Source organism: Fragaria vesca, linkage group LG3, assembly GCF_000184155.1.
Source record: "Fragaria vesca subsp. vesca linkage group LG3, FraVesHawaii_1.0, whole genome shotgun sequence".
Taxonomy (NCBI): Eukaryota; Viridiplantae; Streptophyta; class Magnoliopsida; order Rosales; family Rosaceae; genus Fragaria; species Fragaria vesca.
Window position 1 is genome coordinate 21909390 of NC_020493.1, and position 10460 is coordinate 21919849.

Consider the following 10460-nt stretch of genomic DNA (forward strand, 5'->3'; position numbering starts at 1 on the left):
CATTAACCGATTCATTAAGCAACAAATTTCAAACTTCATATTCATGTTGCAAAACAACCAAGATTTACAGATAAAAGAATGAACATCCCATTGGCTGTTAATAAATTGATCGCACATGACATGAACATATGAACCTACCTCCAGTATCCTACTCAATGCTTTTGCCAAAGACGGTTTGACATCGCTAGGATGCATCTCACCTTTTGCATATGAATTACTACAAGGCCTTTTTCCCAAAGATGGCTTGATGGTTCACATTTGCAGTAATATTTTATATGACATGAAAACCTTCGACGTATGTGTATCCCACAGCAGCTTAATACTCCCTCAGGTTATGGTCAGACTGAGTCCTTCCTAGTTATCATTCCGAACTAGCAATTAGATAAACAAAAAAGTCACTTTCCTAGAAAATCTAAATAATTTCAAGGGTCATTGGAGTAGAATTGTAGGTTTGAGCAAGTGTGATGCATAATTATAGAATGAGCTCATACCGCATAAACTTGCACTGCTTTGTTGTTATGAATAGAGGTTCCAGATAACCGAAAGAGTGCAATGCATTCTGCTGTGTAAGTTTCATCAGCTAACCCTTTCTCATCAATCAATTTTTTTATACCCAGAGCTCAGGCCACCCTAAATTGAAAGTCAATGAAAATTAAACAGTTAATAACCCTGGTTTTAAACTACACAAGTTAATAAAAAAAATGACAATGCCATATGAACAAAATCTCAGCAATTCATCATATAAACAAAAATGATCAAATCATCATTCTGAAATTCAAGCTTCAGTTCTACAATGCCAACCTAAACTGATTACAGAGCTCCGCGATATATAAACCCCAAAAATCATGTCACGATCAACTTAAGCACTATACACAGATAAAGATCCTGACTTGTTCAAAGCTTGACCAAAACTTGAACACTTTTATAAGGAGAAATTACTGGTCACTCCATTAACTTTCATGCACTCGACAGTTTACTTCATTAACTTTCAATTTCAATCGATTACTCCATTAACTATCCAATGTCACACAATTAGGTCCATCCGTCAAGTGGCCGTCCAAATCAGTGGTTAAGTTGCTGACTGGACATATTTTTCAACTGGAAATTCCATTTAACACACAACCTCTCTCTCTCTCTCTCTCTCTCTCTCTCTCTCTCTCTCTCTCTCTCTCTCTCTCTCTCTCTCTCTCTCTCTCTCTCATTTAAAACCAATCAGCCAGCCATGGCTTCCCACTTTTCTCTCTCTGCCGTTTCTCTCATCACCCTCCTCTTCCTCGTCGGACGCCACCTCATCCATCACCATCAGTGTCACCTATTCCGCCTCCACCGTCGCCACCTACCCCACCCCTCCGCTATCAGAGCGCGTGGCCTCGACCATCACTTCTCTCAACCTCGCCGCCCTCCGCCTTGACGTCTCTGACCCCAACCTCGTCCGCGCCTTCCTCTACTCCAACACCACCCTCCTCCTCACCATCCCCAACGCGCTGGTGTCCCACCTCTGGCCGCCAACCGCACCAACACCCTCTAGTGGCTCACCGTTCAACACTTCCAATTCCCAAATTTGAAATTTTAGGGATTGAAATCCCCAATTCCCAAATTTGTTTCCAATGAAACAAATGGCTTCAATTTCATATAGAGGAAGGGGAGGCGAGCGAGAAGAGGTTGTTGGCTGGGGATTCAAAGTGGTTGAGATTTCAAGTCTAGCATAGGTTTGAAGCAGAAAACGGAAGGGTTTCATGGATGGTGTTGTTTAGGGTTTGGTTGGCGGCGAAGGGAGAAGATTGTTGTGAGGGTTTGAGTTTTGGGCTTCGGGAGAGAGATGCGAGGTAGGTGGGTTTGAGTTTTTAGCGTCGGGAGAGAGATGTCGAGGAGCTGCGGGGTGAGCTACTGGTGGTGTGGTTGGTTGCTGGTGGTCTAGTTACGATGTGTTTGATTACGGTGTTGATGTGGTTGATTGCTGGTGGTGTGGTTGGTTGGTTGTTGGTATTGTTGTTGCTGTGTTGTTGAAGGTCCAACTGGTGATGCGGTGGCGTTGTGGTTGCGGAGGAGGTGGAGGAGGAGAGAGAAGAGATTGAAGAGATTAAGGAGGGAGGGAGGGAGGGTGTTAAATGGAATTTCCAGTTGAAAAATATGTCCAGTTAGCAACTTAACCACTAATTTGGACGGCCACTTAACGGATTGACCTAATTGTGTGACATTGGATAGTTAATGGAGTAATCGATTGAAATTGAAAGTTAATGGAGTAAACTGTCGAGCGCATGAAAGTTAATGGAGTGCCCAGTAATTAATTCTTTTTATAACCAACAAAAACCCTTACCAAACCCAATTCCAGATACTCCGAATCACATTCCTTCTCTAAGACATGAAAATTGAAATTCACAAAAGTATCGCAAGAGAAACAAATGAACAGGGAATCAATTCCTCAACTGCCAGAAAATGAAATAAATTCAATTCATTGCAATCACTGCAGATGTGGAGATGGCGGCTTGGAGAGCGGAGGTTGGATTGGAGACTTGGGTTGATTAGGTTTTCGATAGGCGAATTACCCACCCGATTGAATCCTCACAAAGCTTCAAGGAAGTGAAGCAAGTTTACCAACAGAGGGAGATGGTTTCAACCCTCAACCCCATACGGCTCTTTTCTCCCATTGCTTGATTCGACTCTACTCTCTCACCACTCAGCTTTGTGTCAAATATCTCTGCATTCTGGATTTCCAGATCTTACACCAACTATGAATCCCCCAAGACATGTTCTGCATTGTCTGGGGATCGACTCCGGAGGCAAATTTTCTCTTCTGTCCTCCGGTCTCGCAGTATGATCAGGTATTTACCGTGATAACGTTGAATTACAGAAATGCCCTGCCGTTAACGGCTCCGTCTGGCGTACGGTACAAAGCACGTAGTCCAGCTTTTCCCCCATTGTCTTATGGTAAGTTGTTTTATGTATTTATATGTTTCGTCACATTAGTTACATACTAAAAGAGCTAGTACCAGCATCAAACTATTTGTCACGCTTTATATGTTAGAATAATGACAAACGAAGTGTTTTAACAACTTAAAGCCTCAAAATGTGTAAGCTCACTATAACAACGGCACAAGTGATTAATTAGTTACACAATAGCCACATTAAAATGAACTATTACACAACAAAGCTGATTTCTACTTATTCAAACACCAAATGAAAATTGGTAGAGCATGCCATGATCTCACTTACTGAAAATTACAACTTCCTTGGAGGAAGAGGTGAGACGGTGAGAGTCACCTACTTCTGTTTGATAAAGCAACCAATTTTCTTGATCAAGTCAAGAGCTCTCTCACCATCAGGTTCGCTCAACAAGTGAAACTCATGGGCAACATCCTTATGCTCCACCACTTCAACACTCCCACCCCACTCACTCTTCTTCAGCTCATCACAATACCACTGCCCTACCTCTCTCAGATGATCCTTCTCCGCAAAAAATATCAACACCCTCTCGCACCCAAGCTTCGCAAGATCCTCCGCCGGCGGCCTCAGCCTCCTGTCTTTCACCCCTCCGTTCTCCGGACACATGTATAGCCACATTTTGTCGTCCTCCTCTAACCCGCCAAAGAACGGGCGCACCATAACAATTCCCACAATTTTATCCTCGGGTAACTCATTAGAACATATCCGAACGGCCAAATTGTGACACAAGTTCACTCCACCGTTGTCCCCATAGAAAAAAAAGTCTATCAAAATCCCCATGCTGGTTCAACCATGGGTCTGGCCCATCAAATGTGGAACGAGATACAACCCATTTGAGTGTGGCCCATGAGTCCTCGTAGGAGGCGGGTATGGGCCGCTCCGGGAACAATCTGTATTCGACCGAAACCACAATGGCATTGGATTCATAGGCCAATGTGGTGAGGTGTTTGTGGAAAATAGGAGAGAAAGCGGATTCAAGGCAAAACCCGCCACCATGGATGTAGAAGAGGATGGGTAGCTTTTGGGTTGGGTCATGGATTTTGGGTAGGAAGATCCGGGCGGAAACTTCCGGTGAAATTACAACATCCTTGGATTGGACACCGGTGATGGAATCAGTAGAAGGTGGGACCTTTTCGGTTTTGTAAAAAGTTTCAATGCGGCCATCCTTGTATGCTCGGAAGAACCGAAATTCATGAGCCGTTGCTTATTGATCCCATTTGAAACAAAACAGGATGGTGATTTGCTAGTGAAGGACAATGTAGCAAAATGATAGGCCACTCTTTGCTTTTATACAAATGTTGGTCGTCTTTTCTTGTTATCTAAGATTCGTTAGGTTAAAGCTTACATAGAATCTTTTGCTCCGGTTCATATGCAAATTTTGTATGCCTACATGATTTGTTTTGGTAATTTAGCCAACTTGCTTAGTTTTCAGGTAAGCATTTTATCGTAATACGACTTGTTTTTGTCTTATTGTTTGTAACAATGTTTATAATAGAAGAGGATGCCTCTTGAGGAATAGTATAATTTTATGATTAGGCGTATGAAGGGTTCATCTTCATCATTTATTAAACTAGAAATGCAGAAATCGAGGCATGTCAATATGGTGCCTCGCTACCTGCAACCATTAACTTGTAAGCTACTTTGCAATTTGTAAAGACTTGTTACAAGTCGTTTGATATTAGTTTTGAATTTAGAAAATTGAAATCGCACTCTTCTATTTACAATTCATAGATAATTTTTTTTTAATAAGTTAAGTTTTGTATTTAACATGTGGTTTGTCTCTTAGAGCGAGTCCGACAGATTACTCTCTTTTTTAAATTTTCAAACAGAAAAGGAAAAGAGAAGTGTGTGGCCAGTAAAATCAAGATTGCAAATTTGAGTTCCCTATCTAAAAGTGATTATCAAGTCTTAATTGAGGATACCAAGTATGAGAATGAGGATGCTGCTGGCTACTAAAGAGTAGTCGAAGTATTTCTTGTACTTAATTTATGGAATTAATTTATTTTTTTGAAAGAATTGGAATTACTCCATTAGGCTTAAAGTCAATAACTACATAAATAGGTCAATACATGAACAATTTGGAGATTGCTCAAACACAAAGCAAAAGCTTAATCTAAAGTACAACTACGAATTGAAAAAACAATCGCAAACTAAATCCAAACAAAACGGATATGAAAACTAAAAAGCATAGTAAACTACTCCACCCTAGAACTAATATAAACTCTCAATAATTAAGGCCTAAAACCTCAAGGTATACCTTTCATCATATATAGAGAGAAAGATTAATTCTAAGGCTTGATAAGGATCTTTCCTAGTGAGACTAGGAACTCAGCCTTCCTCTGCTTCCAACTTGACTTCCCAGTGTGAGCAATGCCTAGGTTTTAATCAGGGGTAGCAGAAAACCCTAATTCATTAAGGTTCAGTGGGACTGGAATTATTGCAAAAGCATGTTTCAGGCGCTTGCCGTCTGGATTGATGTTAAGTTAGCTAAATTTAGCTACGCAAATATTGGCTAAATTGACTCTTAGTTCTAATCTTAATTTTTCCTCGTGTGATTAGTTATACCATACGGTATTGACACCTTTGTTGCTCGACATTGTATGAACTAGTTTCTTTTCAATAAAATTAGATGTCGTTCCCTCAAAAAACAAAAGAAGAAGAAGAAGAAGGCTCAATAAAAACTTCAAATCGTGTGACTATCTTCCTTCTCACTTATTAATTTGATAATTCTGCTATGCATACTATGCGCACTGCATAGTATGCAGTCAAGTATTTAGCTACATGTGATTTTATTTTAAAATACAAGTGTATTTACAACTATAAGATCAACTTAAAGGAAAAATGAGCTTTGCATTCTCAACCGTTCAAACTGTGCTGCATAGCATATCGTGCTGCACAACAGGCATATCCTTTGATAGATTTCAACACATTAACAAATTGACACGACTTGAACAGTTAGACCTGACTCGATCGTTGGATCCAAACCCTTGCGATCTCAAAATACAAGAAATGAGGTAAATGCAAACATGAACATTCAAGGTCCAGGAAGAGTAAGAAACACATTGAACTGAATTGTTTACTGATGCTTAATGAATGAAGCAAACCTCCTAATCAAATCCACAGCTTTCTCATACTTGAGGTCCTCTAAATGGAAGCAATGATCCTATCCTTCATTCTCTACAATCTCCACACTCCCTTCCCACCCACTCTTCCTCAATTCCTCCACATAATTCTTCCCCACACCATTCAAATGATCCTTCTCAGCAACAAACACCAACACCCTCTCACACCCAAGCCTTCTCAGATCCTCTACACTCGGTCTCAGCCTACAATCCTGCAACCCATTATTATCACGACACATGTAAAGCCACATGGCATCATCCTCTGTCCCACCAAAATAGGGATGCACCAGAACAGCCCCGACTATTTTCACCCCGGGTAAACCCAACGACCCGACCCGACCCGAACAGCCAGATCATGCGAAATATTTCCTCCGGCGCTGTCCCCGGCGACAAAGACCCTCTCAAAGTCGGCGTGTTCGTTCAACCAGGGCTCGGGTCCGTTTCGGTTACAATGCGACGAGACCCAGTTGAGCGCGGCCCACGGGTCGTCGTAGCAAGCCGGGATAGGGTGCTCAGGTGCCAGCCTGTACTCGACGGAAACGGCGATGACGTCAGCCTCGGAGGATAGAGTGCTGACGTAGTTGTGTATGTGAGGGGAGAATGCGGATTCGAAGGAGAACCCGCCGCCGTGGACGTGGAAGAGGACGGGGAGTTTCCGGGTCGGGTCGCGGATCTGGGGGAGGAAAACGCGGGCGGAGATGGCGGGTTCGGAGGAGATGACGACGTCTTTGGATCGGACTCCGGTGACCGGGTCGTCTTTGGGCGGGATTTTATGGGTTTGGTGGAACTTCTCGACCCGGCCGGATTCGTATACACGGAAGAAGCGGAACTCGTGAGTTACGGCGTCGTTTAAGATGGGTTGTGTGGTTAGCGAACGAGATTGGAGGCAGATTTGGAGGAAGGGTCTTGTAGGGTTTAATGGTGAGGTGGTGCGGTGGTGCGGTGGAGATAGTGGAAGAGAGGAAGGCGGAGAGATAGCATTGGAGCTGAGCTACGGGGTTGCGGCTAGGGCTCTTCTGTGTAATGCTGGTAGCCAAGTTACCTGGGAAGCTAAAAACAAAGAGATTTTCTTGGTAAATAGTAAAATCAGTGGGTCGTAAATCTCCAGGTTCTGCATTTCTGCAATCTGCAGGGTCCTTAAATTTTCCTTATCTGGTAACTTCGGCATGGTCTTCATTAATGTTTAGGAAAAAACATACGAGTCTCTACAAATTGGTGGAACTACCTTTCCCAACTTTGAATTTTAAGTTCCATTTTTATCGATTTGATCGGTTCGTACTTGTATAGATGTGTGCTAACTTTCTTTTGACAAACTGAAGTCAGCACTAGGGTGATCAGGAGCTCAGGACTCAGAATTGGCGGTTTTCATTAACAAATAAGTTTGGGTTGGTGGTAATCTTTTCATATCAAGATTAGCCGCACCAAATTGAATATTTCTTTTTGTTCGAAAAGCAAAAAAAAGATTACGACCTAAAACATCTTATACAACCAAGAGTGATGAGATGAAAATAGTAGGCATGAGAGGCATTAAGTTGCGAATTATCATGCCGGCCATACTCTAGCATCGACCAAGTTTCACAAGTTCATGTCAAAAAACTAGCTTCACAATGTATATGCCGGGAAGATACATTATGTCGAGCGAGCGCCACACCACCAATTTGTATTGGTGTCGAATTGTAGCAACAAATATGAAGCAAAATTTTTAAGAATTGTTAAATTTTGATTTCCGGTGCCTACAAATGTTTGAATCGATTCAAACTTGCTTTGGTTGCTAGAAGTAGATGAGCACGCCAAAGTATTATGTCCCAAATCGATCTCTTACAAATCGCTGATTATTGTCAAGGGTTACAAGGACGGTAGTACATCTATAACGCTTACAAACTCTGAAAGCAATCTATGAATTAATGAAAGAACAAACAGTCTTGATCAAATCCAGGGCCTGCTCATCCTTAGTCTCATGCAAATGAAAGCAATGCTCCTTTCCTTTATTCTCCTTCATCTCCACACTCCCTTTCCACCCACTCTTCTTCAGCCCCTCCACATAGCTCCTCCCCACTCCGTTCAAATGATCCTTCTCCGCCACAAACACCAACACCTTCTCACACCCGAGCCGCCGTAGATCCTCCGCCGCCGGCTTCAGCCTCCTATCTTGCAACCCTTCATTCTCCTTGTTTATATACAGCCACATCTTATCATCATCAGTCCCACCAAAGTAGGGATGCATCAGAATCGCACCCACCACTTTCACTCCGGGCAACCCGACCGACCCGACCCGGGACACCAGAGTGTGTGTTATGTTCCCTCCCGCGCTGTCCCCGCCGATGAAGACTCGGTTGAAGTCGGCGTATTCGTTTAGCCATTGATCCGACCCGGTTCCGTCGGCGTGGGTGGCGACCCATTGGAGGGCGGCCCAGGAGTCCTCGTAGCAAGCGGGTATGGGCCGGGTCGGGAAGAGGCCGTACTCGACGGAGACGGCGATGACGTCGGCGGAGGAGGAGATGGTGGAGACGTAGTTGTGGTAGGTGGAGGAGAAGGCGGACTGCATGCAGAAGCCGCCGCCGTGGACGTAGAAGAGGAGGGGGAGTTTTCGGGTCGGTTCCTCGGCGGATTTGGGGACGAAGATGCGGGCGGAGATGGGTGGGTCGGTGGAAATGGTGACGTCTTTGGAACGGACGCCGGTGGTGAGGTCGTCGGCGGCGGGGATTTTGTCGAAGGAGGGATGGGTTCGGTGGATGGTGCCGTCTTTGTGGACGCGGAAGAAGCGGAAGACGTGTTCGACGTCGGAGTGATCGCCGGCGGCGGCCATTGGAGAAAGGGAAGAGAGAGTGGTGGTGGTGACTGGAGTGATTGAATGAGAAGGTTTTACTGGAATTTATGCGGAGATTCAACTACTTGTCTTTGGTTTTTGATTCAACTAATTTTCTTGGTAGTGAACCAGCTGCTTTTCTATTAGCTTTTGACTACTTGAAATGGCGGACCGAAGAAGGGGAACGGGAATCTGCTTTTAGCGACAGTGGTAGTGCGGACTGCGGTAGAGCTTGGCTCAATACTATTTGGATTTTGACTTTTGAGGTTCGACAAGAAGTTTTTTCGTCGCCTGAGGTTGGTCTTTGGCGACGAAATCAGTTTCTAAACTCATTTTATAATCTCTCATTCAGTTTCCAAATCTGAAACAAACAAAAAAAATGGGGAAAGCTGCCAAATCTAATTTCTTGCTTTTGCTATTTCAGTGTGAAATTCTTTCATTTCGATGATCATTAAGTTTTTCAACCTCTACCCATTAGCTTTTAGCATGGTATGATCTTTTTCTCTCTTTTTCATCACATCTTCCATGTTTTCCGACGAGTTTCCGGTGAAGAATTCTGGTCAAGTATTGTTGATATTTTAGTTTGTGTGATTATAATACAATATGTATGTGTGATTATGATGTAGCAAAAGTGATTAAATATATATATATATATATATATTTTGAAGGGTCCGATTCTTAAGACATTAAATTTGACATAATTTTGACACTATTTATTGACCATTAGATTTTTAAAAATTCAATGGTCTAGATCAATTGTTGGTATGATGTTAACCTACAACAACTGACATGGCAAGCTGCTTCGCCTGCATCCGTTAGGTCGCGGGTTCGAGTCTCCTGGGGGTAAGTGGGGAACCACTATTGATCCTATTTAAAAGAAGAGAAAAAAAAACAACAACTGACATGACAAGTGACATGGAATTATTTGATTTCATAATAAATCAAATTAAAAGAAAAGAAAAAAAATTTGAATAAACAAAATCGATCTGTACGATAAAAAGAAAAAGACAACCACCACGAAGAACAGAAGAACACAAGACCAAGACCTAGAAACATGAGAACAGAATACAGAGGAGCAAAACAACCAAGACGTTGTACTCCTAATGATTTCGTATTTGCATCGAGAGAATGAGATGTTCAATTTATCACACAGGGCAGCTGATCCTCTGTCTCCGTTTCTCTGTCACCTTTCCTGTTTCCCTACCAAATTTTGACATTTGGCACTTAGTTGCCAAATCATCTTAACAACTCTAACCAGCTACTAACCTCGTTATACATTTAACCCAACTCTAACTCATGTAGAGTTCAACCCTTCCCCAACTTCTCTAATTAAAATAAACAAATTGTTCTAGGATATTCTCTATGTGTGCCTTGGCCTTATGCCAATAGGATATGTAGTTAGACTAGATCTATGTATTCATATCCTTACCATATTGGTATTGTGTAATTCCCTATATAAAGGGCTCCTATCAATGAATAAGATGATGATTCTCTTGCTATCTCTTTGTCTCTACACTTTATTCTTCATCACGTTATCATGCACTTTGTTCTAACCCTAGAGCCAATAGCCCACCATTTTTTTCCAAACC

At 42.6% G+C, this 10460-nt stretch overlaps 1 protein-coding gene and 2 pseudogenes across 1 annotated transcript; all 3 read right to left on the minus strand.

Moving 5' to 3' along the window:
* Positions 1–3261: 3261 nt before the first annotated feature.
* LOC101301957 lies at positions 3262–4568 on the minus strand (annotated as a pseudogene).
* Positions 4569–6019: 1451 nt separating this feature from the next.
* On the minus strand, positions 6020–7233 carry LOC101302251 (annotated as a pseudogene).
* Positions 7234–7867: 634 nt separating this feature from the next.
* On the minus strand, positions 7868–8987 carry LOC101303310 (probable carboxylesterase 1-like). The gene has a single exon (XM_004294788.1). The coding sequence runs from the start codon at positions 8869–8871 to the stop codon at positions 7960–7962; it is 912 nt and encodes a 303-aa protein (XP_004294836.1). The 5' UTR covers positions 8872–8987; the 3' UTR covers positions 7868–7959.
* Positions 8988–10460: the final 1473 nt, after the last annotated feature.

What these genes read in the sequence shown, in the direction of transcription:
- LOC101303310 (XM_004294788.1), bottom strand. Translation starts at nt 8,871, where the DNA reads ATGGCCGCCGCCGGCGATCACTCCGACGTCGAACACGTCTTCCGCTTC.